Source organism: Apodemus sylvaticus, chromosome 11, assembly GCF_947179515.1.
Source record: "Apodemus sylvaticus chromosome 11, mApoSyl1.1, whole genome shotgun sequence".
Classification (NCBI taxonomy): Eukaryota; Metazoa; Chordata; class Mammalia; order Rodentia; family Muridae; genus Apodemus; species Apodemus sylvaticus.
Window position 1 is genome coordinate 79,043,899 of NC_067482.1, and position 12,764 is coordinate 79,056,662.

Sequence of the window (12,764 nt, forward strand, 5' to 3'; positions counted from 1 at the left end):
TAGAACTTCAAATGCCAAACAAGTCAGCCCTTTCTTCCTTAAAAGCTGGTTTTGTTGTGGGTGAGGTTAGCAACAGAAAAAAAATAATTAATGCAACTATCAGCTACAGTATGAACATATCAAGTGGTTAATTACAGAAATAAATTCCTGCGCATTACATCATGTGCCATTCTGAGTGGCCGTGTGATACCACACCTGTCCTCCTGCTTACCCGAGTATTTGAAGTATTTCTTTGTCCAACTTCACAGGATAGGCTACACACAGTAGGTGTCTTAGTTACAGTTATCAGATGTGGTATCATTATGGTGGTGTTTGGGTTACCCTTATTTTACTTAGCAATACCCTCCCCCAAAACACAAGAATAGCAGAGTGAACTTTTCATTTTGGATGGGCCAAGCAGAAGCAGTAAAGGACTTGCTCTAAGCGGCAAGGTGGAAGCTCCGGCCTTAAGAAAGGCTTTGCACACTGATGGCTAAGACCAAGACTTGTAAGAACAAGTCTGTGGCGTTGAGAGAACCAGCTAGTTTGCTGTCAGACCTCAGACGGCAAAAGTTAAGGCCTGGGGTGTGATAAGGGTTTGGTTAAGATGGAAATCACGTGAAATGCACTTATTCAGAGACTAGTCAGTCGAGGGCTGTTTCCTTCTCCGGCAAAGCTTCTGGGTGTTACAGCTGCTCGCAGCCACACCCTATGTCAGTGCTGAAGACTGGTCTGGGAGCAGGGTGTGGTGAGGAGGAAGAAGAGAAAACCTGATCAGCTCTCAGCCAGAAGCCTCTGGGGCTCCTTGTGGAGCTCCTTGTGGAAGGTCACACTCAGCTTGGGGTCATCAGTCTGGGGCTTCAGACTTGATGTGGCAGTGGTGAGGGGAGAGAAGAGCTTTCCCTGGAAGGCATCATAGGTTATCTAGGAAACAGATCAAGATAAAGCCCCGGAGAGGAGGCTGCTTGCCCAAGGCAACAGATCCCCTGGAGGGACAGAGAACTGGCCCTGGGATTCTACCTGGGGCCAGGAAAGACTAACCTAGGGTCCTGCTGTGAATAGAAAGGTGCAGTACTGAGACCCACGCTTTCTGCTGTGCTCCTGATGGAAACTGAAGAGCCTCTGGAGCATCAACTCAGTGACTGGTGGCAGGCCAACACTAAGTCAAGCCCAGATCAATTTAACCCCTGTCCTGTCCCGAAACCACCAGGCTGTGTGTCTGTCTGTGTGTCTCGGGTGGGGGACTAACTCACCAGGCAGCAGGCCTCTGTCCCTGAGGCCCAAGAGCCTTGGTGAGAGCCAAGCAGGGAAGCTCCTAGGACAATGGGAAGCCTGGAGGAGGAAGACAGTCACCAAGGAGGCTCTCCCCCAGCCAAAGTCCAGCGGGAGAGAGGACTCCAGAGATGGGCAGGCTGCATAAGGGTGGGACAGACCCAGCCAGTGGCATCTCTGAGTCACAGACGGTGGGTGGCAGTGACTCAGTAAGGCCATCTCTCAGGCCAGCTGGAGGAGGCTGAGGCTAGGAAATCCTCTGCCTGCCTGTGCTCCTTGGCATTTGTACCTGTCCCTCTCCCACGCAGCCTCAGGTTCCCTCCACGCGCCCTGGCACAGGAGTGCCTTTATGAATTATGGCCAGAATGAATAGGTAGTTCGTTCCTCTCTAGCTCCCTGCCCGTCTGCTCTAATGCTTCCTCACTCAAAAGGAACCCATTTTCAGGTGGGTCTGCAACTGTGGTGGTGGGGTGACTAGCACCTGAGCTAATGACAGTCATTTGTACTGGCCACCCCCTCCTTGCCACTGCACCCCCCCCCAAAGGATCATTATAACCCTGAGCATGATTAACTAGTGGTCAGGAGAGGGGAGTTAGAGAGCTAGCTCAGTTGGTAAGACGTTGCTTGCCAGGGATGCTTAAAATTCCAGTACTGAGTAACATGCCAGGTGACTGCTGGGGTAAACACGCCTGTAAGCCCAGCCCTCGGGAGGCAGGCAGATCTCTGAGTTACAGAACAGCCAACGTTACAGAGTTCAAAGTCATCCTTAGCTACATAGTGGCTTTTAAGTCAGCCTAGGCTACATAGAACCCTTTCTAAAAAATTAAAAGGCTGACTGCACTGGGGAAACAGGCTGACAGAATAGGGTTAGGTGCTCCAGGCTAGGTTCTTATCTGTTTTAATAAGTATAAGGACCTAGCTGTCTAGCATCAAGGCTGATGTATGTGTGGGAGGCCGTGGACAGAGCTGGGCTGGCCAGTTGGGGAGCTCTGGGCTCGCTTTAAGGTAGGGATCTTGCTTTACATTCACTACATGAAAGACCTGCTCCCTAGGGCCCTGGGCTAGCCTTGGGTACTTACTTGGTGCCTGCTCCTGTCAAGCTGCCCTGTGACTGGCCCCGTGCACCTACAGCCCTGAATTCGGCCTTCATCAGGCAGCTCAGACCATGAAAGGACAGAGCACGTTGGGGTCTTTGTCTTCCAGGTAAGGATGTAGCCAGCAGGGAGGAGGGGGCGCAGGCACGGAACCAAGCAGGATGGCACAGACAAGGGCTCTGGTGGGTACGGTGCACTGGCACCGTGCTCACGGGACTGGGGCCTAAGAGCAGTGAGGCAGAAGCTGGCAAGGACACAGAATAAGGGGGATGCGACTGCCCACAGCTACATCGAACGGGTTACCTGGAAGGAAAGCTGGGCATAGAACGGGCGTGCGAGAGAGACTATGGAGCCAAGACCAAAGGTTTTCTGATCAAGGTTGGGTTTTTTTTTTTTTTTTTTTTGTTTTGTTTTTGGTTTTGGTTTTTTGGAGACAGGGTTTCTCTGTATAGCCTGGCTGTCCTGGAACTCACTCTGTAGACCAGGCTGGCCTCGAACTCAGAAATCTGCCTGCCTCTGCCTCCCAAATGCTGGGATTAACGGCGTGTGCCACCACTGCCCGGCCAAGGTCAAAGTTTAATGGGTCTCCAAATATATAGGTGGGGGGGGGCCCTTTCCCCAAAGGTGGCACCCCAATAAAGCTCTCTACAGGGGGACCTCATGCTGTACAACAGGAAGCCCTCCCTAACTTTGTCCTCAGAGCAGAGTGGGGCTCCAGAACGTGTTTTAGGAAGATCCCTCCAAGAGAACAGTGCCTGAAACAGGTGGTCCAGACCAGGGCGGGGCAGGGCGGGAGGGAACCAATACCCCAATACCACCATCCTGAAGCTGGCCAGTGCCAGGCTGGAGGCCAACCCGGGGCCAGGGCGCTATGGAGAGCCATGTGGCAGCCAACCACTCCCTTGATGTCCCCTTGGCTGGAGCCCCAAGGAATGACACAGGTGCCAAGAAAAAATACTTTATTGGGGATGGAAGACCCAAATCCAGGGGGGAGGCACCAGAGTGAAGGCGCAGCAGCTACCTGAAGTTGGCACAGGCTACCCCGTCTTTAGGGGAGTCCAGCCATGACGAAGCCTGCTCTGGTGACCTTCACAGCCTCCCCTACCCTCCCCCCAGGAAAGATTGTGCATGGGCATCATCTTCATCATAACACTTTGAGGTTTCCTAAGTCTGCCCAGCAGTCTCCACCCTAGTCGTCGACACGAATTCATCTGACAAGCACACGTGCCAGACTTGGACCCGCCATCCAGTGGCAGGGTTTGCCGTGAGAGGTGAGGCAGGCAGGGACAGGAGGTGGGTCTCTCTGAAAGTCCCAGGTGTGTAGCCTCCCAGACAGCCCCCGCGCCTGGTGGTCGTAGCACCTCTCCACTTTCCTCATGGCCGTTGTCCAAGGTTAGATTCAGGCCAGGGCTGTCCAGGTATCGCCCATGAGCTCCCCCAGGTGTCAAAGACCTTTGCCAGGCTGGTCCCTGTTCCACAACCCCAGGCGGCGGGTAGCCCAGGAGGCCACCAACTCACAGTTGTGATAAAGAAACATTCCCGAAAGGGTGAGGGCGATGCCCGCGTAGCTGAGAGCGCTGAGGTGACTGCCGAACAGGAGCCGGGACAGGATGAGGTTGCCCACAACCGTGAGGTTGCCCAGCACGTGGACAGTGAGAGCAGACGTGAGTGCCAGCAAGGAGAAGCTGGCCAGGTTGTAGACCACAGACAAGAAGCAGCTGAGCAGGACGCAGGCCCAGAGGCGGGAGTCGGTGGGAGGCAGCGGTGGGGCTGCACCGGCCTCCAGCACCAGCGCCGCGCCTGCCAGCAGGCAGAAACTGGGCAAAGAAGTGGCGTACAGTAGAGTCACCGCGTCCAGCCTCTCTTCCTGCAGCAGTGCACCTGCAACCAGGATAGTGACGGTCAGCAGCTGGTACAGAGACAGCACCCACTGAGCCAGCCCCGCAGAGCCCAGTCCTCATGATCCAGCCTCCCGGAAGCTGGCCCTGACTCTGAGCAGGGTCAGTGCCTCCTGCTCTGAAGAATGACTCACAAGTGGTAGAGGAGTCAGGCCACCCGGGCTTGTGACCTGCACCCATTCCTAAAAGGTGAAATTTTACAAAGATAGCGTATACAAAAGCCTTAATGTGGTGGATGCTCAGGAAACGTTAAGGTCAAGGAAGGTCTTTGCAGCTCCAGTCAGGAAGCAGGGGCAGAGCAGCAGAGGGCCCAGCGCCTCCACTGCCAGTTATAAAACAAAGGGTGGAGAAGAAGGGGGGCAGGGCGAGTGCGGGAGAGGAGGAGGAAGAAGGAAAACAGTTAAGAAAATAGTTTTGAGTGAAAATGGTGAGAGCAGTCGTCACACCATTCACTTACAACCGCCAACCGCGGGGATGACAAGGGCCAACAAGCCCAGCATTGTTGGTTCTTGGCAGCCACACTGTTGATGATTGAGAATCGGGGACTTTGTTTGCTTTTGTTTTCTGAGGCAAGGTCTCCGGTAGCTGAGGCTACCCCCTGAAACTCTCCTTCTTGTTCTCCCACTGTGTTGTGTGGGATTACAGGTGTGTACCACAGGGTCTGGCTTGATAATCTGCATATTCTCTCTCTCTCTCTCTCTCTCTCTCTCTCTCTCTCTCTCTAACTACCTACAACAGTAGGGCTTGTCAAGATGAATCCAGAAGTATACGAAAACCTTTTAGCTGGGCAGTGGTGGCACACGCCTTTAATCCCTGCACTTGGGAGGCAGAGGCAGGCGGATTTCTGAGTTCGAAGCCAGCCTGGTCTACAGTTTCAGGACAGCCAGGGCTACACAGAGAAACCCTGTCTTGAAAAACAACACAAACAAATAAACCAACAAGAAAACCTTTTAGGTTTTCAAGGAAAGGGGATCCCACTGCCTGCACAAGCATGGCTGTCTGTGCCTGTGTCCACAGCAGCTCCTATAGAGCTGACTGATTCACACAAAACAAGCGTGGCCACCATGGAGGCCACACAGCCTGGACGAGATGTCCAGAGCCTTCACCAAGTCGGTGGGGAGAGCTGATGCTTGGTCCCTGTGCCCTCCTGGGCCCCTAGATTGCTGTTTCCTGACACACACTTTCCAGGGAGCCCCAGAGCGCTTACTCACTGCCCGTGCTAAGAACAGGAAATGGCATTTATTCCTTGCAGTTCGTTTGGCTGTTTGGGCTCAGTTCTCTAGGCAACAGAGGCTCCAGCTCGTGCATGTCTAGAAACGGATGGACAGTCATAATGCCTCCTGCTCGCTCTCTCCAAGTGTAGTACCCAGTCCTTAGAGACAGTACAGGAAGGCACCTGAAACTATTGCTTCCGGGGGACTCCACTCTCAGGTGCCCCTGCACCTGTCCTGCATCCTGCCCAACAACCTCCTTGTCCCTGAAACCCACAGAAGAGCAGTGATCCCTGCGGCAGAAGTGTTAGCCTGTGGTCCTGACTCCTCAAGGGCCCGCCCTTGCCAAAACCCTCTGTCATCCTCTGCTTTTCCAAAGATACTGTTTTGCTTCCTTCTGGTGCTGGGGCCCAGAAAGCTCTGTATCACTGAGCTACACGGCCCCAGCTCCTACAAAGTAGGGGTGGGTGGGTGGGTGGGAGGGAGGCTGAGACAGGTTCTGTAACATTAAAAAATATTACACATATGTATGATGTGAGTATATGTATGTCACATGCGTGCAATTTGTATAACGCATGTATGTGTATATGTGGACCATGTGACGGTCGCAGGGCACCTTGCTGGCTTCCTCCTTCCTCTGTGAAGTCCCTTCTTGGGTCGTGTGGGCAGCACGTGCTTGCTTTCATGCACTGAGCAATCTCACTAGCTCAGGCTAACCCAGAACACTCTCGAGATCCCAGGCCGGTGTGACCCTCTGTCTCAGTTTCTAAAGTGATAGGATCACAGGCATGTGCCCTCCATGCCGGGCTGAGAAAGTATTCTATTTTTCTGCTTATAGACAGAATCTGACTTTGTAGCCACAGCTGGCTTTGAACTCACCAGTCTCCCAGGGTGCCAGAGTTGCAGGCATGCACCTCCACGCCTGCCTCAAAAATACTTTCATGGCAGCGTGTGAACACACTCAACCTCTGCCACATACACAGAGCAGGAACCTCTTGTTCTATTCCCACTTTGTCCCTTCCCTAGCTGTGTTGACAGTCACCTCTGCCTCAGTCTCCTCGTGGACAGGGGAGGAAGAGCATGTACACTCAGGGTACACACTCAGCGCTGAGGTGGATACCATCCTCTGAATCTGATGTCTGACAGCACCCTGCCACAGCCTGTGTCACATCCAAGGATGCCCTTTGCTGCTGTCACCAGCATTGTGGCTGTAGAGCTCCCCCAGGAGCCTTATCAAGCCCGCACCACGCCTGTGCCCACCTTGGGCTCCATACAACTTCTGTCTTGCTAAGGATAGCTCTGCACTCCCTGCGGGCTCAAAGGAAGTTCCAAAACACAGGTGTATACAAGGTAACAGCAGGCTCAGCAGGCCTGGCACTGCTCCATTCTGTACATCCCCCTGTGCCTGCAGCCGGCCCGAGCAGAGGGGAGGCTGCCTGAGCTGTCTCTGGACTCCTACCCCCTGCTCCCATGCCATCTGCCTTCAGGGAGGAGGCCAGCACTGGTACCCTCCAGCCTGTCCAAGAGCCCTTAGCAAAACAAACTTCCTCTTTTTAAAAATCCATTCCCAGTCCTGGATTTCTCCTCATCTCTGCTAGGCTCCCATATCTGAGGGGGACCCCCAACTCTCTACGTGATCGTTACCAATCTGATGTCAACTGACATCACAACCATCAATTAGAGATGTCATTTGAATTTCTCCCCTACACCAGGCCCCAGGCCGGGTGCCAAGGACACAGAGGTGATGACCCAACCTGGCCGGAAGCAGAAGGGTGCTGAATATGAACCGAACGGTCCACAGCTGGCCAAGTACAGGGCACCCAATGCACTCAGTGTACTAAAGCTGAGTCTTGAGAGACAGGAAGAGAGCCAACAGAAACCAGGAGGTGGCTGCCAGTCACGTGCTACTGTGGACATGCTGAGCACCCTGATGCTTGGCCCGCCACAGCCCCTCCTACAGACAGGAGCTGCCCAGGGCCCGGGATGAGGAGGCCGTGACTCTGCCAGGTGCAATGTGGGGCCTTCTCTGCCCGGTGTCCCTACACAGCAAGGCCCTTCAGAGTCAGGTTTCCCTGAGCCACCTCAGGCCTCAGCTCATGTAACCTGAGGGCTAAAATAGAACTGTGTCTTCACCCTGCTCATGGCCTGGGGAGATAGTGACAAGTCCTTTGGGTCCCAGACAGAAGATGCCAGCCAGGCAGGCTGAGGCCTCACTTTGCAGTTCCTCACTGCGGGCTACACCAACCACAGCTCAGCAGCCCTGGGGATCCCTTACTCTCTAACCCTCCTACTTCTTCCTTGGGTTAAGGTGGAAGGAGGGTAAAGCTATGATTCAAACGCCCCTCAGCTGCCCAGACAGGAAGTCAGCGTCCACCCCCTGGCATCCTGGGGCTGGGTGGAGAAGGATACCTTACTTCTGCCCTGAGTCCTGCTACTGCCCACTCAAAACAGAGCCAGCGCCCAACCTTGTGACTCTGGGCCAATCATAAACCTCTTTGGCAGCACTAGGGAGGCTGAGTCAGGAGGATCACAAGTTTGAGGCCAACCTGAGCTTCACCACAGGACAGCCTTCCCCGCCCCTCCCCCAGTAAAACACTCATTCATTCCTTCACCTGTGGCGTGAAGACAAAGATGGACATGTGACAACTGATGATCAGCAGGCAGAACCAGGTTCGTCCCACTGTGGTTGCTGGTAAAGGCTTCTCCGGCTCTGATAAACCCCTGTGTTCCCAAACAGCTCAAGGCCTTTCTGCGTTCCCTTTTCTTCCCTAGTTTATAGTCCCCGGCCTTCTGAGGTCATAATCCTAGGACACACAGCTTAGACAGCATGGAGTCTGAATGTCACGCTCAAATCTTGCCTCTGCTGCTCACTGGCACAAGGCCCAGGCTCTGCACGTCTGTCAAGGGGAGATAATAAAGTGCTTGCTTCAACGAGAGGCAGCAGGAGGATGGAGAGGCAGCAGGAGGATGGGGTGAGAGACAAAAGGATTCTCGGGTTATGGAACACAGCTTGCCAACATCTGTTATTAACTATGCCTCTAAGGCTTAAGTTTGAGGCCCGAACTCACTGAATACTCTCTGAGCCTTGTCTGTAAAAAGATCATTGCCACCCGCCCCCTTCCCAGGACCGTCACCGCCACACACCCCACCTCCTCAGATGGAGACCCAAGCACTCACTCTGTTGAACAGACTTGAAGCCTCGGAGGCAGGTGGCCACCAGCAAGAAGCCGCAACCAGCTGGGGGTGCCCGGAGCTCGCCAGCCAGACTGCATGCAGCCCCTAGGCAGAGCGGGCCCATGGCAGCAAACTGCAGGGGATGGTGTCTTCGGCCAAGTAGCAACGCAGACAAAACGAGTGTGAACAGTGGTGTGGTGGTGGTGGCCAGTTGTGCTAGGTCCAAGGGTACGGTGCTCAGGCCCACGTTGCCGCACGCCATGGAGGTACCGAAGGTGAGACTGAGCAGAAGGACTCGGCGGTGGATGCTATGGGGCATGGGTCGCTGGGCCCCCCAGTGGCACGCCACGGCAGCTGCCAGCATGTGCAGTGCCGACAGTAGCAGGGGCCGTCCGAAGCCATGCACTGTGAAGATCCACTTGTTGAGGCTCGACATGCTGGCTCCTGCCAACAGCCACACCAGTGCGGCCACAACCACTCTCGCCGGAGCGGGCTGCCCAAGGACCTGAGGTTTGTCCGGAGGCCACTTGGGGCGGCCATGCTCCTGGGCACTTCCAGCCACAGCTACTGCTTCGGCTGAGGTCATCCTGCCTTCATGGTGCTCCAGTGGGCAGCGGCACATCCGCACCAGTGGGGCTGGGGCAGGAGGCAGGCTTTCCAGGGAGGGACTCGCTGAGCCAGGTCCTGATCCTCCTCAGACAAGAGAGGGCACCGCTTTAGGTGCTACACTCTGAGCCAGCCGATAATTCTGGTTCCGTCAGGGAAGAAGGTCGTGGCTGCTAAGATGCCGGACTGGCTGGTGCCCACCCAGAGGCCTCGTAAGACCTGGGCACCTCCCGCACCAGGGGAGGTCTTCTCTCTCCTCCGCGCCCTGAGCTCACGCGATGCGTTTACAAGGAATCCGTTTGTTTTTTTCCATCTTCGCTCCCCAGACTGTCAGAATGAGGACACTGACTGACCCCGACCTTCTGCGTGTTTGGTGCTCAGGCCGTGACCAGGCCAGGCAGGGTCCACAGTGTTCCGAGCGTGGGATCGGAGGTCGCAGCCGCCCCCCCTCCCCCAGGTCCCCTTCGCCTCTTACAGTGGCAGGGATAGACTCCGATAGGCCGGCGGACGCGGAACTGCGAGCTCCGACTGCTGCAGCGGCTCAGGCTGCTCTGGCTGCGGCTCGCCTCCCGCGGTGGATCTGGCAGCTCCGGGCGCGGGGCTCCAGTCCCTCCCAAGCGCGCCCTCGCGGCTCCGCGCTCCCGGCCCCGCCCTCTCCGCCGCTACCGAAGCTGCGCTCCACCCGGAAAGTTGGGCTCAGCCCGGGCCCCACCCACAAGGACCAGCCCGGGAGCCCCGGGGACGTCTAGCCACTCCCATACACAGCCTTTGCTCCTCCCGGCTTGGCTTGCGCAGTCCCTTAGAGGAGAGTGTGGGCAGTGCCAGCCACCAACGGGAATCCGGATGGTCTCAAGCGCCAAGAAGAGCCTTCCTTAAAGACCAGTATCCAGTGCTGGAAACCCGGGCACCCTGCAGAGCCGTCCCAAAGCTGTCTGTAGTCGACGAGAAGCAGGGCGTTGAAGTGAGACCTACCACATCACCTGATCCCAGACCACAAACGTCTCCTTGAGATCTTGGAATTCAACGGAGCTAGACCACGTGGTCCCTTAAGGCTGCCTCATCTTGTTCCCCCACCATTCCCCTCCAGATCTTTTCTCCCCTCCCCCGCCCCCGCCCCTCAGGCCAGGGCGGCGCCCCCTCTGGGGCAGCAGAAGGGGAAATGAATCACAAAAGCTAACCACAGCTTTGGGTAGCAGGGTACGGAGGGCCGGCATCCAGCCCGAGCAAGCCGACTTCGGGTACTGCTCCCTAGGCACTCTGGGGTGACTCACAGCTGGGTTTCATGGGGCCCACCCCGCAGAATCCTGTATGGTTCTCGGGTTTCCCATCCAAAAAAATGGGTGTTCTCTGAATTCAGATTAGGGTAAACAGCTGAAACCCAGGGGCCGGTTCCTTGCCCTACGCGGGAGCAAGAATCAAGGTCCATCCTAGACTAGCCTCTTTCCGGTAATTAGATCCCCACTCCCGCTCACCTAGACAGGCCTCACCTGGCTCTGTTGTCAAACAAGTCCTGGATGACACAACCTGCCTAAAGAAACAAGATCGCAAAGTGAGACTGTGTAGCCCGGCCCGCAGCGCCCTCTGGTGGTCGTGACCCTGTACAGTTGCAAGCGTTCCAAATCCCTTCACAAAGAAATTCAGGAGAAAATAAGCCAGTCCCACCGGAGACCTAAACCAGATCTCTGTCCCAGATGAACCAGGAATCTACATTGTCACACTTGCCTCCGAGGAGTCTGATACCTGCAGGATCTCGAAGATTGCTGCTGAGTAACCCAAGTTGGAGGGCAGAGATTGTAGAGACTTCCAGAGAGAGGACCAAAATCTGGGGCATTTAGCTTTTCCAAGAAGAGTTGTGGGAGGGAAACTGAATCAGCCTCCGTTCCGCCCCCCCCCCGACCCCCACACGCACACACTTTTTTTTTTAAAAGACGAGGAATCTGGGCTTTCAGTGAGCTATATCCCTGAGATTTTTAATCCATTATCCACTAAGCTTCTTTAAATTAAAAAGTATTTCTTCCAATTAAAATTTTTTGTTTATTATTAGTGGTGTGTATGCCTGTATGGGAGTGCTGAGATTACAAGCCACTGCCCACTTCTGTGTCTATTTAAAAAAAGGTTTGTGTGCATTGATGTTTAGCCAGTCTGTCTGTCTCTGTCTATATCTATGCATGTATGTCTATGTGAGGGTGCTAGGTTCCCTGAAACTGGAGTTACAGACAGGTGTGAGCTGCCATGTGGATGCTGGGAATTACCCTGGATTTTCTGCAAGAGCAGACAGTTCTCCCACTGCTGAGTCACCTCTCCAGCTCCTTGAACAAGTTTTTTGTTTTTAGATATTTTATATGGATGAGTGCTTTGCCCATGCGTGTGTGCGCGTGCGCGCGCGTGCGCACCATGTGCATGACTGGTGCCTAGAGAGCCAAAGGGCATCAGATCCCCTGCACCTGAAGTTACTAGTGGTTGTGATCTACTATGTGGGTGCTAACGACCAAATTGAGGTCCTCTGCAAGAGCAGAAGGTGCTTTTAACCACTGAGCCATCTCTCTAGTCTCTGAAGCCCATTTTAACCTCAGACTGCAGGGCTCTCAGTAGGGTGGTATTTGCATGTGGGTGAGTGGAGAGGCAGGAGGCCCAGAGTCAAGGAAGATGTCACTGGGGTAGAGGGCTCAGTTCACATTCCTTGGGGTTTACTCCCGATCTCGGAGCAGCCTGTGTTTCCCACAGCACCCCTCAAATCTGAGCCCTGCGGTGTGAGGGGCCCAGCTCTCTGCAAAGCCGATGGTGCAGCAAACACTTCTGAGGGAGGCCGGGAAGCAAAAGCGAACCTGTCCCTAATGATTGTACAGATGTTGAGGTGCAGGCTGTTTCTTTAGCGCTTCAAGCCTGACTGGGTCATTTCTATATTTGGGCTCTAGTGTCCTGGATGTGACCTATGAGGAGACCATAGTCATAAACACACCATAAACCAGAGCTCCACCCCACAGCTCTGAGTCAGAAACCAGGCTGGAAAGGAGCTGCTGAGGTAGGTGACACAGCCCAAAGCCCCAACTTGGTTTTCTTTTGTTTGTGCTTGTTTTTGGTTTTTTTGAAACAAGGTTTCTCTGTGTAGCCCTGGCTGTCCTGGAACTCACTCTGTAGACCAGGCTGGCCTTGAACTCAGAAATCCACCTGCCTCTGCCTCCCAAGTGCTGGGATTAAAGGCGTGGGGCACCACTGCCAGGCCCAACTTGTTTTTGATTGCCCTGGACTATCTTCAGGTTAGAGGGTGGAGTCTTTGGGGCAAATAGAGGTTTGTTTTAGTTTTGAGACAGTTTTGTTGTTGTTTCTGCTTTGTTTGGGGTGGCTGGTTTTGTTTTTTGTTGTTGTTTTGGGTTTTTCAAGACAGGGTTTCTCTGTGTAGTCCTGGCTGTCCTGGAACACACTCTGTAGACCAGGCTGGCCTCAAACTCAGAAATCCACCTGCCTCTGCCTCCCAAGCACTAGGATTAAGGTATGTGCCATCACCACCCATCTTAAGACAAATATAAATA

General features: G+C 54.5%; 1 protein-coding gene across 1 annotated transcript; it reads right to left on the reverse strand.

The window, feature by feature from the left end:
- Positions 1–3,287: 3,287 nt before the first annotated feature.
- Slc35e4 (solute carrier family 35 member E4) lies at positions 3,288–9,849 on the reverse strand. The gene is made up of 2 exons (XM_052199175.1): positions 8,632–9,849; positions 3,288–4,226 (listed from the first exon to the last, which is right to left on the reverse strand). The coding sequence occupies exons 1-2, from the start codon at positions 9,248–9,250 to the stop codon at positions 3,790–3,792; spliced, it is 1,056 nt and encodes a 351-aa protein (XP_052055135.1). The 5' UTR covers positions 9,251–9,849; the 3' UTR covers positions 3,288–3,789.
- Between the last annotated feature and the right edge of the window lie 2,915 nt (positions 9,850–12,764).

Bases quoted from the DNA above. Each gene is read 5' to 3' on its own strand.
- Slc35e4 (XM_052199175.1), bottom strand. From the start codon at position 9,250: ATGTGCCGCTGCCCACTGGAGCACCATGAAGGCAGGATGACCTCAGCC. The intron at 4,227-8,631 runs GTGAGTGCTTGG...TCCTGGTTGCAG, and splicing joins CTTCAAGTCTGTTCAACAGA to GTGCACTGCTGCAGGAAGAG.